General features: G+C 43.0%; 1 protein-coding gene and 1 pseudogene across 10 annotated transcripts in view; one reads left to right on the top strand and one right to left on the bottom strand.

Annotated features, from left to right (window-relative positions):
• Positions 1-283: 283 nt before the first annotated feature.
• On the bottom strand, positions 284-1617 carry LOC140605151 (glycerophosphodiester phosphodiesterase 1 pseudogene; annotated as a pseudogene).
• A 4752-nt stretch (positions 1618-6369) lies between these two features.
• The window catches only part of PGBD2 (piggyBac transposable element derived 2), an 89786-nt gene continuing 76143 nt past the window's right edge, over positions 6370-20012 (top strand). For 3 of the 10 annotated variants that reach the window (XR_012007878.1, XR_012007877.1, XR_012007876.1), the window contains exons 1-2: positions 6414-6507; positions 16622-16685. Coding sequence is in view for 6 of the 10 variants with exons in the window: in XM_072777241.1 (XP_072633342.1) it covers positions 16669-16685 (17 nt within the window). In the remaining 4 variants the exon portion in view is untranslated. Of the gene's footprint in view, positions 6508-9575; positions 9654-10046; positions 10222-16621; positions 16686-20012 lie in introns of all 10 variants that reach the window. The other 7 variants (XM_072777241.1, XM_072777238.1, XM_072777240.1 and 4 more) reach the window with 4 other exon arrangements.

Here is a 20012-nt window from a genome sequence, read left to right as displayed (position 1 = left end):
TGAGACCATATAATGTTTGTCCTTCTCTGACTGACTTAATTCACCCAGCATAATACCCTCCAGGTCCCTCCACATCGAAGCAACCGATGGGTATTTGTCGCTTCTAATGGCTGAGGAATATTCCATTGTATACAGAGACCACAGCTTCTTTATCCATTCATCTGTCGATGGATACTGAAGCTCCTTCCACAGTTTGGCTATTGTGAACATTGCTGCTATAAACATTGGGGTGCAAGTGTCCTGCCGTTTCACTGCATCTATATCTTTAAAGTAAAAAAAAAAATTTTTTTTTGCTCTTTTTAATGATTTTATTGGTATGGTCACAAGTTTGATGTCTATAGTACATTGATTATGTAGCTGAATACAAATATTTTAAATAAGTATATTACATAAATGTGTCGAGTTTTAAAATGTCAAGTTTGAATGATCATGCATTTCCCATGCATTTGCATCTGCATCCCCAAATTGTACAACTCAATCTATGCTATCCTCACTGGGTCTTCGTGTATGCCCCAGCTAGGTTGGGGCAGGAGCTGTTGTGCCTTTTTGCAGACCCAGATTTTCAAGAGCAACAGTGTTGAACTCAGGCATTCCATGGAGCAAGAAAAGCAAAACCAGGTTTTGCTCTGGTTCAGGTAAAAATGCAAATACCGACTATTGCTTGTGTGAACCACCTGATCCCCCAGGGCTTGGGCTAGCACAAAGGGTATTTGGATATCCCTGCATAAGGCCAACAGGCCATATCTGTACCCACATTTCCTCCCTGGGGGAAAATTCTAGAACTGAGATGCACAGTCTTCCAACATGCTGTCAGTTATATAGCTGGAACCAAGATGGGATTCATAGTAACTTTTTTCATCAAAGATATTAACAGTCCAACCAACAACCTGAATGCCTTTGGCTGACCACTTCTTCAAATAGTCCGGGGATATAAAATCCTTCTGTAGGAGGAAAACTGAAATTCCACACAGGTACCACAAGATATTATGCATGCTCCAGTCGAGCAAAATGTCCATTACCACAAACATGGACTGTTTCCAGAAAGTATCATAGCGTGGCTTCCCATCTCCTGTATGGCTAAGGCTCCAAGGTCTTTGAGTTAACGCTGTTACTGCATTCTGATCTGTTTGTCTCATCTTATAGATAACTTCTGGCAAGAAAGAACAGACGATACTATTATTGTATAGTTGAGGAAACTCCAGATATATTTTCTTTAGAGCATCAGTAGCCATGTTTGCCCATGGCCCTTGACACCAAAGATTGTGAGGTTGTAATTTAGGCACTCCACTCTGCAAGGCTTGTCTCAGGGTAGGGATCTTTTCATCAGGGAAATCATTCCTTAACCTGTGATTGTAGGTTGCTGTAGGATTAAGCTGTAGGATTAAGCTTCCTAATTTGTTCAAATGTCAAATCACACAATCGACTGGTGCCATCAGTCGTCCTATTGACTGTATTATCATGCATTAGGTTGGGAATCCCATCAGAAGTAAACTCAAGGTCCAACTGCACACCCGTTGCTCCATTCTTAGCTGCCTGCCAAAAGCCTGCCAGCGTGTTCTCGGGGCGGGGGGGGGGGGCTTTGTGGGGCGATGGTGGAAACATAGCCCCCTGGCTTGAGCACCTGCAGGGCCCTGCGGGAGGACCCAGGCTCAAAGCTGAAGAGGCACAGCAAGAGGTAGAGGCTGCTGGTGAAGAGGCAGGCATTGAAGGGATTATGCGTCAGCAGCAGCAGCAGCAGCAAGGAGAAGGGGCCCAGGAGGCCTCCCTGGTGCTCCCACAGCCACCTGCTGGTGCCGGCACCCCCACGAATGGGAGTCCCCAACCCACCTGGCTCCCCAAGCCCCTGACACTCAGCACAGAGGGAGCCCTCTTAGGGGACCAGTGCCACACAACTGCAGTGGCCTAAAGTTAAATTTTAACCAAAGTTGTAAAAAGCTCCAGTTAAAGTAAAAGCAAAGTAAAAATAAGCTATAAAAGTCAATAATAATAAATAGATAAAGTAAAAATAAGCTGATTTAAAATACCAGATACCTAGAACCCCACTACTCTATGCCCTAAGCTAGACCTAATGGAATCATTTATTCTTATTTATTTATTTTTGGCCAAGAAACTTAAAACTCGAAGCAAGATCATTGTGGATGCCTTTGTAAGAGAAAATGAGAAGATACACAAAGACACAGTGAGAAGGCCACGTGAAGACAGAGGTAAAGATTGGCATAACGCAGCAGGAAGCCAAGGAAACTAAGACATCCAACACTGGGGTCAGTTTAGGGGTCATGGTAATCAAGGATGTAACTCACCTCAATCTTTACTTTCATAACATCTGAAAAGACTCTTATTTCAAAGATTAAATTCTGAGGTTCTGGGTAAATGTATGTTTTGAGGTGGCACCATGCACCCGCTAAGGGATTTTTAAGACCTTCAGTACCACAAGCAATGCAAAAATTTCTTTATATTAAAAAGAAAACTCCTCAAGGCCGTCTAAGGAAACAGCTCAAAGAGCGTACACCGGATCCACTAGATGGGTTTACCTGGGGGAACCTGGAACCCATCACTCTACCATTGCCCTCTTCCTTCTCTTTACCACAGTCCATCTTTCCAAGACTATCATGTCTCTTTCTGTTTTTGATTCATACCTATTTCTCCCTTTATCCTAGACTCTCCCTACTCCATATCTCTATAATCTGGAAGAGACCGCACTAGGGCCCTGATGTTTCTGTTGGTTGGTGTGCTGATTTATTCTGGAAAAGTATTAGTCTCTCATTCTCAGATTCTTCCATCCTCAATTTGAGCTCATTCATGAAGAGTCACAGTCTCCAGCACATGTACTGCCATATAAACCTGTTCTATACGCTCCAAAAGGCTGCAGAAAAAGTTTTTAAAGACAGAGGAGTAAAAAAAAAAAGGAAACTACCAAAGAATCCATTGTTCTAGGCAAGGTTGCCCTCCTAAGAAGATTAGAGGGTGTCTATCATTAATTATCCTAATGCTGACCAGGAAATCCCCATGGTGACTGGTTAAAGGTTACATATCTGGGGTGGGGTTGACCTCCAGTCATCCAAGCATGCATTATATATCTCCTTGGTAAATGAATAGGGGAACTATCTGGTCCTTAAGACAATGATTCTAATCCCTGCATTCCTTGATGTTACAACTCGTTATCCTGCCTATTTGTTAATATTTAGTCTCTTGATTTTTTTGCAATATATGAAATGTATTTAACCCTATAAGAACTGTTCATTTTCCAGAGCACTCCCTTTGTGAAGATACTGTTTCTTGGTCAGCTGTCCTAATTGAGGCTCAAATAAAACTTTCTTTCTTCCTTTTAGAGATTCTAAAAGGTTTGTTCATTTTGCAACTCACTTATGTCCTGCCTTATTTGGGGGAACTTACCTGATAGTTATCCCAAATTCCTAAGGACTTAAGCTTAGTAAGATTTTTCTGTTTTTGCTAGATATCTACATCTTTCAGGACTATAGTTCTTGAACATAAAACAAGCAGATGTGCTAGAGGGTAGCATGCTTGACTCTAGAATTTAAGGATCCCATTAGCTAAGTCTTTGGGTTTCTCGGAGCTGAACTAGTACCTGAAAAGGTTGGGCCACAGGCTTGAGGATTATGCGTGTTTTACAGTGTACCCTGCTGCATAGCAGTTTTCTTGATGCTGGTGGGTGGCCTAGTGTCCATCTAACCCATTTCATGACCAACCTACCCTATCATGGGAGTCTTCCTGAGGTGGCAAGTGTTCTAATAGCCTTTAAGTGCTTGGCCCACACCCACCAATTTTTGCAGCCGTTTGGCTTCTGAGATCCTCACTAGCAGTAGCCGTTATCCACCTAAAACAGGACAAACATGGGGATATTAATGTACTGAGAGTCTCACTGAGATGTTAGTCTCTCCTGGCCACAAGAAGGCCTTGAGTGCATGGCATCACCAATTCCTGTGGAACCTGCTGCGGTTTTCCATCCAGGGAATTGTGGGCTGAAAAGCTAGAGGCTTGGCCCTGGGCTAACCCTCTGCCAGCGCAGCTGGGCTCCAGGTGACTATACAAGCTCAATGGCTCATGGAATATCTGTCTGCCCGCTCAAGTCGATGTGCCCTATAAATAATGCCAATTCGATTGGGAGCTCAAGCACAAAAATAGTGGCACTCAGAAGAACTTACCTATAGCCTTGGAAATGTGAGAAAGACGGTGATTTCGAAGGGATCATGAGAGCATGCCCAGTTTTCTTATTGAATGCTGACAGAAGTTCTGCTTCAAACCCCAACACTGTCCCAAGCCTGTTAAATAACAAAAAGTCAACAATGTAAATTTTAAAAATCCTATTGGCTTTATTAACTGATTCATGAGTCAGGCAGGATCCCATCTAGCAAGTAGAGGGAAGCATCAAAGGGCTACAGAAAAGGAAGTGTTTTTAAACATGAAGAAGCAGTGGAAGAAAGGAAACGATTAGCCAAGAACCCATTGTTTTAGGCTAGGTTTCCCTTCTAAGAGGGATGAAGGGGTCTATTAGTCAGCTACCTAGTGCTGACCAGGAAATCTCCATGTTGACTAGTTGAAGGCTACATTTCTGTGGGGCTGATGCAGTTAGGTGAAGCATTAAGTGCTGCTTTACTGACTTGAGGCCTTAACCTAAGTGACATCATTTTCAGGCTGTGATTTTCTTTTTAACAACGGTGACAAAAACATTGAGGCACCTGGGGGGCTCAGGTGGTGAAGCACCTGTCTTCGGGCTCAGGTCATGATCCCTGGGCTCTATGATCCCTGGGTCCTGGATGGAGCCCTGCAACAGGATCCCTGCTCAGTGGGGAAGCCTGCTTCTCCCTCTCCCACTCCCCCACCTGGTGCTCTCTCTGTCTCTTTCTGTGTCAAATAAAATCTTTAAAAGGTAAATAAATAAATTCATCTACATAAAATCTCAAAACAATGAACAGTGACAAAAATAAACAAACACCTTGTGGAGAATTGCCAGGGTAGAGAAGCAAAATACAAAACCTTTGCTACTTGGCTCTCTTGAATGCTTGACAGTTTGTTCCCAGGAGTATTTGTGTTTAGAGGCCAAGTCATCTTCTTCAGTGAAGTCTGCTGTCCCATGTATCTTATAAAGCAGTGATTCTCAAGGTATGACAGTAAGGGTGGGTTGGGGTGGAGGGGGGATTTTGCTGCCCCAGTGTTAAAAAGAAAACCATAGACCCCGAGAATGATATCAATTCCATTGAGTTCCTAAATTGTGGATTAATATTAATCTAATTCCAATTTAGGGGCACCTGGCTAGCTGAGTAAAGTGTGTAACTCTTGATCTTATGGTTGTGGGTTCCAGCCCCACACTGGGTGTGGAGTTTACTTAAAAAAATAAAATGTGTAAAAAAAAGAAATTGTAAGCAAAAATATTAAACAAATAATTGCAGTTTCGAATTTCTCCAGAAAAGTAGTCTTTACCAGTAGTCAGGCTTTTTGTTGCTGTTGTTGTTAGTGCCAGTCTTCCCCTTGGGCAGGGAGGGAGTCCCGAGCAGATAAGACCGCTTGCCTCTCCCCCAAGGCAAAGTGGTCTTTCCCGGAACAATCCTTTCCGTTTGCTAACGAGTTGCTTGCCCCAGCGTCCGGCTGTCAGCACCTTCCAGGTAGTACCATTCCTCGCAGCTTCTTCTATTTGCTAGATGGGATGTGACCTGATTTGTGAATCGTTTAATAAAGTCGGTTAGATCTTTCGCGATACTCGCGCCTCGGATAAACTCCTTGGCTACGTCCGATGCTGCCAGTGCACAAAGGTCAGTGAGATCTTGAAGCGCAGCTGAATGTTTTATTTAGCGCCGTGGGTGCACGGGGGTGCGTCTCCAGACAAAACACGGAGCTCCCAGGCACGTATGAATGTGAAGCTGGCCCCGTGGTTTGCCTGAACATCGAGGAGAACAGGTCCGCGTGTATTTTATCTGGAGGTCTCCGGCGCCCACGACCGCGATCCCGGCCCGGCGGCCAGGCCCTGCGGGTTCCCAGCCGGCTTTGCCCGAGGGCGAGCTCGGGGCGGGCGGGGGCCGCGGGGCCTGCCCGGGTGCTGGGCCCGCAGCTGAGGGCGCAGCTGCCCGCGCCGCGGTTCTCGCCTCTTTCCCAGGTGCCCGGGGGCCCGCGACGACTGTCCCTGTGCTGGGAAGGCGAAGGCCGCCTCTTGCCCGAGCCCCCGCCGTGGGGCGGGGAGAGGCTTCGCGCCCCGGGGAGCAGGAGCCACGGGCGTCCGCGCTCCGCTCCTCGGGGCTGAGCCGGGGTGCAGTGCCGCGGCGCCCGGCGTGCGCACGGCGGGCGGAGGCCCTCGCGGGTCCCTCTAGGCTCCGCGGAGGCCGGGCCTCTCGGTGGTCGCTGGGGCCGGGGCGGGCGGGGCGGGGCCGCAGAAGGAGCCCAGGCGCGGGGAGCCCATTGGTGCCGGACGTTGCGTGGCCGCGACGCTTCAGGCCGGGGCTTCCGGGCGCTCGGGCTCCTCGCAGCCGGCTCCGCAGACCTCGGCCCGGCGCGCAGGTACGTGTGGGCCCCCGAGCGGGGACAGGCCGGTTTGGCTGTGCGAGAGGCCGGGCCTGGCGTTGCGTTTTCTCAACGGTGCTCGAGGCGTTGGTCCTCGCTGTGGCGCGGAGGCTGCGCGGGAGGGACGGGGACGGGGACGGGGACGGGGGGCTTCTGGGGCCGCGGGAGGCGCCGCCACAGGGAGGCGGGGAGGCGGGCAGAGACCCTCGGGGCAGCCAGGGTGCTGGGATGCGAGGGGAGGAGTGGTCGGACCTGCACCCGGAGGCGGCGGGGCTGCGGTGAGGCCTGCTGCGGGGCACGTCGCGTCCACGCGGGCTCATGGAGGGGGGGGTGTGGGGCGGGCAGGGTGCGGTGCACCTCTGGCGCCTCTGCCTGCTTCTGCGATTGTGGACGTTTTTCTCTGCCTTCTATCACCTTGATGTTGTGATGTGGGAGGTGGGGGGGTGGGGTTCCGGGTCTCACCAGGGCTCTTATCCCCCGCCCCAGAGCCATTGTGCAAATGGCTCAACTTTGAGGCATTTACAGTTATCAAATGTCATATTTAAAAAAATATTTTTGAAATAATGTAAGGATGAAAAAAGTTCAGAAACTGGTACAAAGTATTGATTGTCACGTTCTGTGCACTTAGACTCCCCAGGTGTAATGGACATCTAATGGAACAGAACAGGAAAACGAAAGCCCTAACATCTACAGGGTTTATTCAGACTGGCCTGCTGGTCTCCCCCATTTCCTTTCCGTGGCAGAGGATCCAAGTCAGGATTTAGTTGCATTTACTTAAACAATGGAGGGCCTCTTAACCCCCAGGACCCTTCAGAGTGGCCTTGGAAGCAGCAGGTCTCAGATGAGAGGGTCTTTTCTTCCTCCGTGCCGGCCCCATAGAGAACGTCCAGCAGGGCCTGTGGGCAGCTTTGGCACTTGTCACCATCTGCCTTGACCCATCTAGTCCTGGCCTTTCAGCCTGTGCGGATTCTCCTCCTGCTTCTCAGGCCTACCTGCTTCTGTCCTGGTATCTCTGAAGATGCCGGCCTTGGCCATCTTCTCTTTCAGTGGGAGCATTTCCCCTGGGTGATCTCTTGTGGCTCCAAGGATTCTTGTGGGTTTGAGCCTACCCTATGTCCTCAGAGAACTCCCTCATCTGTGGTTGCAGCCCAGGTCATTTCTCTGTTCCTGACTTACAGAACCTGTGGCCTGCATGATACCTTGAAGGGTTATCTCAAAGCATTTCTGTCTCAGTATAAGCATATCTCAGCCTGAACTCACATCTGGTCTCCTCTTGTGCCCCCAGATCTGTGAATGCAACCACCGTACCCTCGCCACTCAGCCCATCCTCGGGTAGACCTCCCTGACCAGCTCTACCCCTGACCCCCAGTCAATCCAGACTTGGTTTCCTTTTTGAATCCTCCTGGGGCTGGCCCACTTTTCTCCCTGGGAACCACCATCCTGCCTTTTGTCCCCCTGTGCTTGCTCTATGCCCTCACTCAGTTGTCCACACCAGAGTCAGACTAAGCTAATTATTTTATTTTGTTTGTTTGTTTTTAGTTAAAGATTTTTATTTATTTATTCATGGGAGTGACAGAGAGTGAGAGAGGCAGAGACATAGGCAGAGGGAGAAGCAGGCTCCATGCAGGAAGCCTGATGGGGGACTTGATCCCGGATCCCAGGATCAGGCCCTGGGCTGAAGGCAGACGCTCAACCGCTGAGTCACCTGGGGGGTCCCAGACTAAGCTAATTAACATGTACAAGTGATTGTGTCATACTCTGATTGTATTGTTTTAAAATTTGTCTTTACTATAAAGAGAGAGAGAGAGAGAAAGACAAATTAAGATACAGACCATTACAAACTGATGGTCAGGGAACACTGGGTGGCTCAGCAGTTTAGTGCCTGCTTTTGGCCCAGGGCCTGATTCTGGAGTCCCGGGATGGAGTCCTGTGTCGGGCTCTCTGCCTGGAGCCTGCTTCTCCCTCTGCCTGTGTCTCTGCTTCTCTCTCTCTCTGTCTCTCATAAATAAATAAACATCTTTAAAAAAAGAGAGAGAGAGAGAAAGTCGGTGAAATAGGTGGCAGGAATTAAGGAGAGCACTTGTGATGACCACCAGGAGATATATGGAAGTATTGAATCACTAGATTATATGCCTACTAATATAACACTGTGTGTTAACTAACTAGGGTTAAAACAAAAACTCAATATTTAAAGAAGATGCAAAAATAAATAAATAAAATTTCCCTGTGCTGTACGATAAGGTTCATCTTCTTAATGGCGCCCTCAGGGCCCTGAAATGGCTGGTCCAGCCTCTTCCTCTACCCTCCCCCTTGGGTTCCTGCTTGGCCAAACCTTCATGGAGCTTGCCACCAGCGTGCTCATATGTCTTTGCAGAGAAGCACTCCTTAGTCTTGGGGTTCACCCAGGTTTTGAAGCCTCCTACCTGGATCCCAAAGCTCCTGCCAGAGCACTTTTTCTGTAGTTGGCTGGCTTATCATTGTATAGGGAGACAGAAGCGGGGCGGTTTCCGTTGTGCCGTCTCACTGAAATCACGCCTGCTTGTTCAGGATGGATCACAGGTCACTTCTGCTGTTCAAGTCTCAGTAATTTTGTCTGTAGATCATTAACCACTGAAAGAGATGTGTTGAGATCTGCCGTTATTGTGATGGATTTTTCAGTTTCGACAGTTCATTTGTATTGTGAAGTGGTTACTAAATGCATGAAGTTTAAAATGATTATAACCTAGTGAGTGATACATCCTTTCCCTGGGCAGTAATCTTTTTCTCTGATAATGCTTCTGTTTATTTTTAATTCTAAAAGTTAGCAAAAAATAAAATTTACTACGTTAACCACTCTTCAGTAGTGTTAAGCATGCTCATATTGCTGTGCGCCAATCTTCAGGACATTTTTATCTTCCAACATTGAAACCTTTGCCCATTAAACATCATCTTCCCATTTGCCCCTCCTCCCTCTACTGGTAACCACCATTCTACTTTCTGTTTTTATGAATTTAAGTACTGTCCATAGCTCATCTAAATAGATCCGTACAGTATTTGTCTTTTCATGACTGTTTTCTTTCATTTAGCTGAATGTCTTAAGTTTCATCCATGCTGCAACATGTGACAAGATTTCCTTCCTTTGTAAGGCTGAATAGTATTCCATTGTAAGTATATACCACATTTTCTTTACCCATTTATCTTTGATGGACCTTTGAGTTGCTCCCACCCCTTGGCTATGATAAAGAATGCTTCTATGAAGATGGAGGTCTCTTGGAGACCCTGCCTCAATTCTTTGGACTACATGCCCAGAAGTAGGATTGCTGGATTATATGGTAATACTATTTTTAATTTTTTTGAGGAACTCTCATTCTGTTTACATAGTGGTTGCACCGTTTTACATTTTCCTATCAGCAATGCACAAGTGTTCTAATTTCTCCATATCCTTGCCAACATTTTTTTTTTATATATATACTGGTCATCCTAATGGGTATGAGGTGAGCCTCATCGTGGTTGTGATTTGCATTTTTTTAAAAATTTTATTTATTTATTTACGATAGTCACAGAGAGAGAGAGAGAGAGAGGCAGAGACACAGGCAGAGAGAGAAGCAGGCTCCATGCACGGGGAGCCCGACGTGGGATTCGATCCCGGGTCTCCAGGATCGCGCCCTGAGCCAAAGGCAGGCGCCAAACCGCTGCGCCACCCAGGGATCCCGTGATTTGCATTTTTTAATGGTTAGTGATGTTGAGCATCATTTCATACGTTTATTGGCCATTTATACATCTTCTTTTGAGAAATGTCTATACAAGTTCTCCGTCCTTTTTTTCATTAGGTTACTTGTTGCCTTGCTACGAAATTCATAGGAGTTATTTGTATATTAACTTATTGTCAAATACATGATTTGCAAATATTTTTCCCATTCTATTCGTTGTCTCTTCACTCTCTGGATTGTGTCCTTTGATGCATTTTGAAGTTTTATATACCCCATTCGTCTATGTGTACTTTTTTGCTGGTGCTTTGGTATCGTAGTCAGGAAATCACTGCCAGGTCCGTGGATCCTGGGTGGCTCAGTCAGTAAGCATATGCCTCAATCTCAGCTCAGGTCTTGATCTCAGGGTTGTGAGTTCAGGCACCATATTAGGCTCCACACTGGGTACGGAGCCTATTTTAAAAAAAGAGAGAAATCATTGGCAGATGTTGTATTGTGAACCTTTTCCCTATGTTTTCTTTCAAGTGTTTTATAATTTTAACTTTTACGTTTATTTCTTTGATACATTTTGAGTTAAGCCTTTGTAGATGATGTCAGACAAGAGCCCACTTTATTGTTTTGCATGTAGATACTCCATTTTTTCTTTTTTTTAAGATTTATTTATTCATTTATTCATGATAGACACAGAGAGAGAGAGAGAGAGAGAGAGAGGCAGAGGCACAGGAGGAGGGAGAAGCAAGCTCCATGCCGGGAGCCCGACGTGGGACTTGATCCCGGGACTCCAGGACTGCCGCCCTGGGCCAAACGCTGAGCCACCAGGGATCCCTGATATTCAGTTTTTTTCAACACCATTTGTTAAAGAGACTATCTTTTCCCTATTGAGTAGTTTTTACGTCCTTTTTGAAGATTACCTGACCATATACATGAGGGTTTATTTCTGGTTCTGTTACACTTCACTGGTCTGTATATCAGGCCCTTTATACCAGGGCCATGCTATTTTGACTTCTTTAGCCGGGCAATATATTGAAATGAGGACATGTGAATTTTCCAACTTTGTTCCTTTTTTCCAAAGTTATCTGGGCTATTTGGCTTCCCTTGATTCCAAATAATTTTAGGACGGATTTTTCGATTTCTGGGGGAAAAAATGGTATCGGGATTTTGATAGAGATTGCCTTGAACCTTTGAAGTACTTTGGGCAGCATTGACATTTTAGCAATATTAGGTCTATCAACTTATGAATGAAGATATCTATTTTTGTGTGTTTTTTTAAAATATTACTCTGATATATGTTTTCTCATTTTCAGCATGTGATTCTTTCACTTCTTTCATTAGTCTTATTCCTGAATATCTTACTTTTTTCAGTGTTGTGGTAAATGTTGTGTTCTTAATGTCCACTTCAAATTGTTCATTGTTAACATATAGAGATGCAACTGATTTTTGGTGTGCTGGTTTTCATTTCTGCAACCTTTTTCAATTTGTTTACTACTTCTAATTTTTTTTTTAATCCTTACAATTTCTACATATTAGATCATGTTTTCTGCAAATATAATTCTTCTTCCTTTCCAACTTGGATGTCTTTTGTTTCTTTTTCTTGCCTAATTGCTCTGGCTAAGATTTCTAGTACTATATTTGATAGAAAGGCCAGAGTAAACAACTTTATCTTGATCCTGTTTTTAGAGGAAAAGTTTGAGTCTTTTGCTATTTTGTACATCAGTTGGGATTTTTAAAAATATTTGGTCTTTATTATGTTTAGTTGGTTTACTTTTACTCCTAGTTTAGTAAGAGTTCTTTTCATGAAAGAGTATTAAATCTTGTGAAGTGGATTTTTTTTTTCATTATTTGCTATAAATATTTGGTTTTTTAAATGTTTTTTTCAATTTAAATTTAATTAAATTATACTAAGTATACTTAGTATACTATACAAAGTATACTATATGTTGTATAGTATACTATACAACATATACTAAGTACATCATTATTTTCAGATGTAGAGTTAAAATAATCCATCAGTGAACATACGCTTTTTGTCTCTCATTCTGTTCACTGATTAATTGTTTTCTCATGTTGAACTATCCTTGCATTCAAGAAATCTCCCTTTGTTGGGGTATATAATCCTTTCAATGTGCTATTGAATTTACTTTGTTTATAATATTTTCTTGAGGATCAATATTCATCAAGGGTATTGATCGTTAGCTTTCTTGTAGTATCTGTTTGGCTCCAATATCAGGGTAATGCTGGCTTAGTTACTGTATTTTTCTGCTCCAGAGTGTCTTTTTGGATCTTTTCTATGATTTCTATCTTTACGTCAATATTCTCATTTTGTCATCCATTTCCTGATTTTGTCTCATTGTTTCTCTTGTTGTCTTTTAGCTCTTTGAATATATTTAACAAATGGCTTTCAATTCTTCACCAAGAAACTCAACAGTCTGTCTTTCTTTAGGATTCATATCTGGAATCTTATTTTGTTTCTGTGACTGAGCCATGTTTCCCAGTTTCTTTGTATGCTCGTGATCTGCTGTTGAGATATGGCCATTTGGGAAAAAACAGCCTCTTCTCAGTCTTTATGGACTGGCTTTGTTCAGGGGAATACTTCCAGTCAACCCTAGAATCTAGAAGTTTGGAACTTCACCAACATCTCCTGGTGATGCATTCTCTGGACCTGAGTGTGTACTTTTAATTTTAATGGTCTCAAGTTCCACAAATAGTGTGTCCCTAATTTCTTCTTAGAAATGTATAATTTTTCTCTCCCTGGCATTGGCATGTAAAACTACAGAATTTCTGCAGCTCTGGTGTGCTGTGGCACTTGCTTATATTTTCAGTAACCTCCAAACTGCTCCCATTCCCATCAATGCTCCATGTCTGATGAGGCATAAAATCTATATCACCCAGGGAGCCCCCAGATAAGCCAGGGTGTTGGACTGATAGTCTACTCTGATTTCCACTCCAGGGTCGAGTCACTGTATTTACCCTGGCTGTGCCTTACTGATCTGAGTGGGGAGAGATCCATCTGTGCACAAAATGCCATGAAATCTCCTACGCTTTTAAAGGGAATCCCATCTTACTTTTCTGTTGGCCTGGGTTGTACACCATTTCAAGTGGGCTCTAGAGTTCTCACAAAGATATTCGGGTTCATCTTTGTTTTTAACTTGTATTTCCATGGGTAATAAGGGCCTAGAGCTTTGAAGTCTACCATCTGCTGACATCACATCCTCTATATTTGTCTTTTGAATTGTCCTCATATTCCATTCTTTTCTTATAATGTCCTTCTCAAATGCTCGTATTGTGGTAATGCTCCTCTTATGAGTTTGGGTTGGTTTCTGTGTGTGTGTGTGTGTGTGTGTGTTTGGAAGAGTTTGAGAAGAGCTGGCATTAATTGTTCTTTATGTGTGGGTAAAATTCACCAGTGTGTACATTTGGGTTTTTGTTTATTTTTGGTTTGTTCGTTTGTTTTTTGGTTGGGAGATTCGTCTTTCTCCTACTTAATTGGACTGTTTCAGTCTTTCTCCTACTTAATTGGACTGTTTCAATGATCTGTTTCTCCTGGCTCAGTCTTGATAGATTGTGTGTTTCTGAGAATTTCAGCCGTTCCTAAGTTGTGCAGTTTGTTGGCATATAATCAATAATCAATTTGTAGTAGCCTCTATGATCTTTTGTTTCTGTGGTATCAGTTTTAGTCTCTCCTCTGTGAGATGTATTTTTGTTGATTTGGGTTCTCTTTATTTCTAGGATACTGTAGCTAGGAGTTTATCAATTTTGTTCATCTTTTCAAAAAGCTAGTTCTTAGTTTGTTCATCTCTCCTATTATTTTTATGTTCTCTATTTTAATTATTTTGGCTCTAATCTTTTATTTCCTTTCTTCTGATAACTTTGGGCTTAGGTTATTCTTTTTTTTTTTTAAGATTTTATTTATTTATTCATGAGAGAGACACACAGAGAGAAAGAGAGACATAGGCAGAGGGAGAAGCAGGCTCCCTGTAGGGAGCCCATTGTGATACTCAGTGTCAGGACCCCGGGATCTCGACCTGAGCCAAAGGCAGATGTTCAACCACTGAACCAGTTATTCTTTTAAAAAAAATTTTTTTTGGGATCCCTGGGTGGCGCAGCGGTTTAGCACCTGCTTTGGCCCAGGGCACGATCCTGGAGACCCGGGATCGAATCCCATGTCGGGCTCCCGGTGCATGGAGCCTGCTTCTCCCTCTGCCTGTGTCTCTGCCTCTCTCTCTCTGTGTGACTATCATAAATAAATAAATAAATAAATAAATAAATAATTTTAAATTTTAATTTAATTTTAAATTCCAATTTAGTTAATATAGAATGTTATGTTAGTTTCAGGTATACAATATAGTGATTCAGCACTTCCATATGTCACCTGGTGCCTATCACAAGTGCAGTCCTTAATCCCATGACCTATTTTACCCATTCCCCACTCCCCTCTGGTAACCATCAATTTGTTCTCTATAGTTAAGAGTAATTTCCTGGTTTCTCTCTCTTCCTCTCTTCCTTAGCTCATTTTAAAATTTTTATTTATTTCTGTGAGAGAGAGAGTGAGCACAAGCAGCAGGGAGGGAAGAGGGAGAAGCATACTTCCGCTGAGCAGGGAGTCCAATGTGGAACTCGATCCCAGGATCCTGGGATCATGACCTGAGCCAAAGGCAGATGCTTCACCAACTGAACCAAGATCAGTTTTGCACATTTGCCCCCCTTTGCACATTTTTTTGTTTCTTAAATTACACTTAGGAATGAAATCATATGGCATTTGTGCTTCTCTGACTCACTTATTTCACTTAGCATTACTCTTAGCTCCATGTACGTCATTCCAAATGACGAGATTTCATTCTTTTGTATGGCTGAATAATACTCCATCGCATATGTACCACTTCTTCTTTATCCATTCATCTATTCTTTCTAGAGTTCCTTGAGATATTTATATATATATATATATTTTTTTTTTTCTGTATGTGTTTATAGCATTAAGCTCTCCTAGAAATCTTTTGCTGCATCCTAAATGTTTTGGTATATTGTGTTTCCTTGTTTCATTTGTTTCAAGATACTAAGTATTTATGTAAGAAAGAAAACCCAGAAGTGGGTTGGGGCAGGGGGAAAGGAGAGGGAGAATCTTAAGCAGGCTTCACACTCACTGCAGATCCCCACACAGGGCTCGATCTCAAGATCCTGAGATCATGATCTGAGCCAAATCAGGAGTCGAATGCTTAACCAAGAGCCACCCAGATGGCCTCAAGATACTTTTTATTTTTTTTTTTATTTTTTTTTTTAAATTTTTTTTTTTAATTTTTATTTATTTATGATAGTCACAGAGAGAGAGAATGAGAGACAGAGACACAGGCAGAGGGAGAAGCAGGCTCCATGCACCGGGAGCCTGACGTGGGATTCGATCCCGGGTCTCCAGGATCGCGCCCTGGGCCAAGGGCAGGCGCCAAACCGCTGCGCCACCCAGGGATCCCTCAAGATACTTTTTAATTTCCCCCTTAAGTTATTCTATGAAAGAATTTTTTCTTCTTTGACCTGTTGGTTGTTAAGAGAATGTTGTTCCATAAGTAGTCCTTTAGGGGATTCCTGGGTGGCGCAGTGGTTTAGCGCCTGCCTTTGGCCCAGGACGCGATCCTGGAGACCCGGGATCAAGTCCCACGTCGGGCTCCCGGTGCATGGAGCCTGCTTCTCCCTCTGCCTGTGTCTCTGCCTCTCTCTCTCTCTCTCTGTGTGACTATCATAAATAAATGAAAATTAAAAAAAAAAAAAGTAGTTCTTTATACATCTGGGACTTCACGAATACAGTGGTCACTGGCCAGGCACATGTGACAATTTACATTAAATTTAAGTAAAATTATATAAAATTAAAAATTCAGTTTCTCAATCACACTAGCCATACATATCAGATATGTAATAACCACATACCATATTGGGTAGCACTAGTAGACAGTATTTCCTTTTTACAGTAGGATCTATTGGTAGTCTTGATATAGAATAAGAGTTGTCAACCAGGTGTAGTTTTGTTCCCCATGGGACGTAATGGCAATGTCTGGAAACATGTTTGATTTCACAAGTAGTGGAAAAGTAGTGCTGGTGTTTTACTGGCATCTAGTGGGTAGAGTTCTGGAAAGCTGTTAAAATCCCGTAATTCACAGGACAGCTCCCAACAGAGACTCATCCGGCCCACATGCCAGTAATTTTGACGGTGAAAACCTTTGCCCTATAATATGTTTTGGTGTGAGGTGGAGAGCTCCTTATTTTTCCCTCTGATGGGCCAGTTGACTAGACCCCCTCTGCTGTGTGTACTCAATCCATCCTCTGCTTACCGCTGGTGAACATTAAGCTAAACATGTTTTTTCACTTAAATGGTGGAGAAGGTTCTATTGCCTTGCTAATTAGCATACAATTTTTAAAAATCGACCTCTTCTGTCTTACAGATTCTTTGACTCTGCACATATAGACAAGTCTCTGTTCCTGGCTCATCATGGCTTCAACTTCAAGGTAAGTGCCTTTGATGAAAGCCTTTATGAAAGGCCATGCCCAGGACATTTTTAGCTCTTGGTCCTGCTGGCCTTACTAAGCATATGGTGTCTAGGAAAGAGAAAGGTGGAAGAGAGAGCAGAAAAGGGAGATTGAGGAAAGATGAGGCAGGCAGGGTAGTGTATATGGTATGGGTGAGGCTTTGTAGCTCCAGGGTCTACACTGTGTCTGAAAAATGTGATTTATTTTTCTCATCTTTTTTTTTTTTTTTGTAAGATTTATTTTTTTATTGAGAGAGAGAGAGAGAGAGAGAAAGAGCACAAGTGGGAGGGTTAGAGAGAGAGGGAGAACACGCTCCAGATTGAGCACGAAGCCCCATTTGGGACTCGACCTCATGACTCTGAGATCAGGATCCAAGCTGAAACCAACAGTTGGTCACATAACTGTGCCCTCCAGGCTCCCTTTCCTCATCTTTTAACGCACAAGGTGCTTGCTACTGGACTACCATGGTCCTTGCGAGCTTTACCATTCCATGAGTCTTCTTTCTTTATTTTTTTCAAGTTTTTACTTAAATTCCAGTTAGTTAACATGTACTGTAATATTGGTTCAAGACTAGAATTCTTCACTTACCTATAACACCCAGTGCACATCACAAGTGCCCTCCTCAGTGCCAATCACCATGCCAATCCCCTGCCCACCTTCCCTCCAGCAAGCCTGTTTGTTCTCAATACTAAAGAATCTCTTATGGTATACCTCCCACTCTTTCCCTTCCTTCCCCTATATTCGTCTGTTTGTTTTTTTTTTAAATTCCACATATGAGTGAAATCATCTGGTACTTTCTCTTACTGATTGACTTTGCTTAACATACATAATACACTCTAGTTCCTTCCATAGCATTGCAAAAGAGAATATCATCTTTTGATAACTGAGTAATATTCCATTGTCTGTCTGTCTATCTATCTGTCTACGTATGACATCTTCTTTGCCTGTTCATCAGTCCATGGACATTTGGGCTCTTTTCATAGTTTGTCTAATGTTGTTAATGCTGCTGTAAATATTAGGGTGCATGTGCCCCTTCAGAGAATAGTCTTGTATCCTCTGGGTAAATACTTAATAGTGCTATTGCTAGGTCACACATAGGGTAGTTTTATTTTTAACTTCTTGAGGAACCTCCATACTGTTTTCCAGAGTGGCTGCACCAGTTTGCATTCCCCCAAGAGTGTAAGAGGGTTCCCCTTTCTCTGTAACCTTGCCAACATCTGTTGTTTTCTGTGTTGTTAATTTTAGACATTCTGACAGGTGTGAGAAGGGATGTCATCATGATTTTGGTTTGTATTTCCCTGATGATGAGTGATGTTGAGCATCTTCCCATGTGCCTGTTGGCCATTTGTAGGTCTTCTTGGGAAGAATGTCTATTCTATCACCGGCCCATTTCTTAAATGGAATATTTGGTTTTTGGGTGTTGAGTTTGATAAGTTCTTTGTAGATTTTGGATAAGAGCTCTTTATCTGATAGGTCATTTGCAAACATCTTCTCCCATTCCATAGGTTGCCTTTTAGTTTTGTTGATTGTTTCCTTTGCTGTGCAGAAGCTTTTCATCTTGATTAAGTCCCAGTAGTTCATTATTGCTTTTTTTTCTTTTGCCTTCGTGGATGTATCTTGCAAGAAGTTACTGTGGCCAAGTTTAAAAAGGGTGTTGCCTGTGTTCTCCTCTAGGATTTTGATGGATTCTTGTCTCACATTTAGATCTTTCAACCCTTTTGAGTTTGTCTTATTGTGTGGTGTAAGAGAACGGTCCAGTTTCAATTTTCTGCATGTGGCTGTCCAATTTTCACAACACCACTTATTGAATAGACTGTGTTTTTTCCAGTGGCTATTCTTTCCTGCTTTGCTAAAGATTAGTTGACCATAGAATTGAGGGTCCATTTCTGGGTTCTCTATTCTGTTCCACTGATCTATGTGTCTGTTTTTGTGCCAGTACCACACTGTCTTGATGACCACAGCTTTGTAATGCAGCTTGAAGTCAGCATTGTGATGCCCCAGCTTTGGTTTTCTTTTTCAACATTCCTCTGGCTTTTTAGGGTCTGTGTGGTTCCATATAAATTTTAGTGTTGTGTGTTCCAGCTCTGTGAAAAATACTTGTGGTATTTTGATAGGGATTCCACGAATGTCTAGATCCCTCTGGGTAGGATAGACGTTTTCACAATATTCTCCCAATCCATGAACATAGAATGTTTTTCCATTTCTTTGTGTCTTCCTCAGTTTCTTTCACAAATGTTCTGTAGTTTTCAGAGGACAGATCCTTTACCTCTTTGGCTAGGTTTATTCCTAGGTATCCAATTGTTTTGGTGCATTTAAATGAGATCAATTCCTTGATTTCTTTTTCTGCTGCTTCATAATTGGTGTATAGAAATATGAGAGATTTCTACATTGATTTTGTATCCTGCAACTTTCCTCAATTTGCGTTATCAGTTCTAGCAATTTTTTGCTGGATTCTGTTGGGTTTTCTAAATAGAGTATCATGTTGTCTGCAAATAGTGTAAGTTTGACTTATTTGCTGGTTCGAATGGACTTCTGGTATTATTTTAAATAACAACGGTGAGAGTGGACATCCCGGTTTTGTTGCTGACCTTGGAGGAAAAGCTCTATTTGCCCCCATTGAGGACGATATTAGCTGTGGGTCTTTCATCCATAGCCTTTATGATGTTGAGCTATGTTCCCTCTATCCAGACTTTGTGGAGGGTTCTTATCAAGAATGGATGTTGTGCTTTTCAGATGTTTTCTCTGCATCTATGGAGAGGATCATGTGGTTCTTACCTTTCTTTCATTAATGTGGTATATGATATTGATTGACTTGTGGATGTCGAATCCCCCTTGTAGCCCAGAATAGATCTCACTTGATTGTGCTGAATGATTCTTTTAGTCTAGTAGTGGATTTGATTTCCTAGTATCTTGTTTGGAATTTTTGCATGCACGTTCATGAGGGATTTTGGCCTCGTTGGGGTCTTTGTCTGGTTTTGGAGTCAAGGTAATGCTGGCTTCATAAAAAATGAATTTGGAGGGTTTTTTCCATTTCTACTTTTTGGAGCAATTTGAAAAGAATATGTAGTAGCTTTTCCTTAAATGTTTGGTAAAAGTTCCCGAGAAACCATGTGACCCTGACTTTTATTTGTTGGGAGATTTTTTTTTTTTGTATTTTTTTGTATTTTTTTTATTGGAGCTCGATTTGTCAACATACAGTATAACACCCAGTGCTCAACCTGTCAAATGCCCTCCTCCGTGCCCATCACCCAGTCACCCTGTCACCCCATCCCCCCGCCCGCCTCCCCTTCTACTACCCCTTGTTTG

The sequence above is a fragment of the Canis lupus genome, chromosome 15 (assembly GCF_048164855.1).
Source record: "Canis lupus baileyi chromosome 15, mCanLup2.hap1, whole genome shotgun sequence".
In the NCBI taxonomy this organism is placed as follows: Eukaryota; Metazoa; Chordata; class Mammalia; order Carnivora; family Canidae; genus Canis; species Canis lupus.
This window is presented reverse-complemented; position numbering and strand designations above follow the sequence as displayed.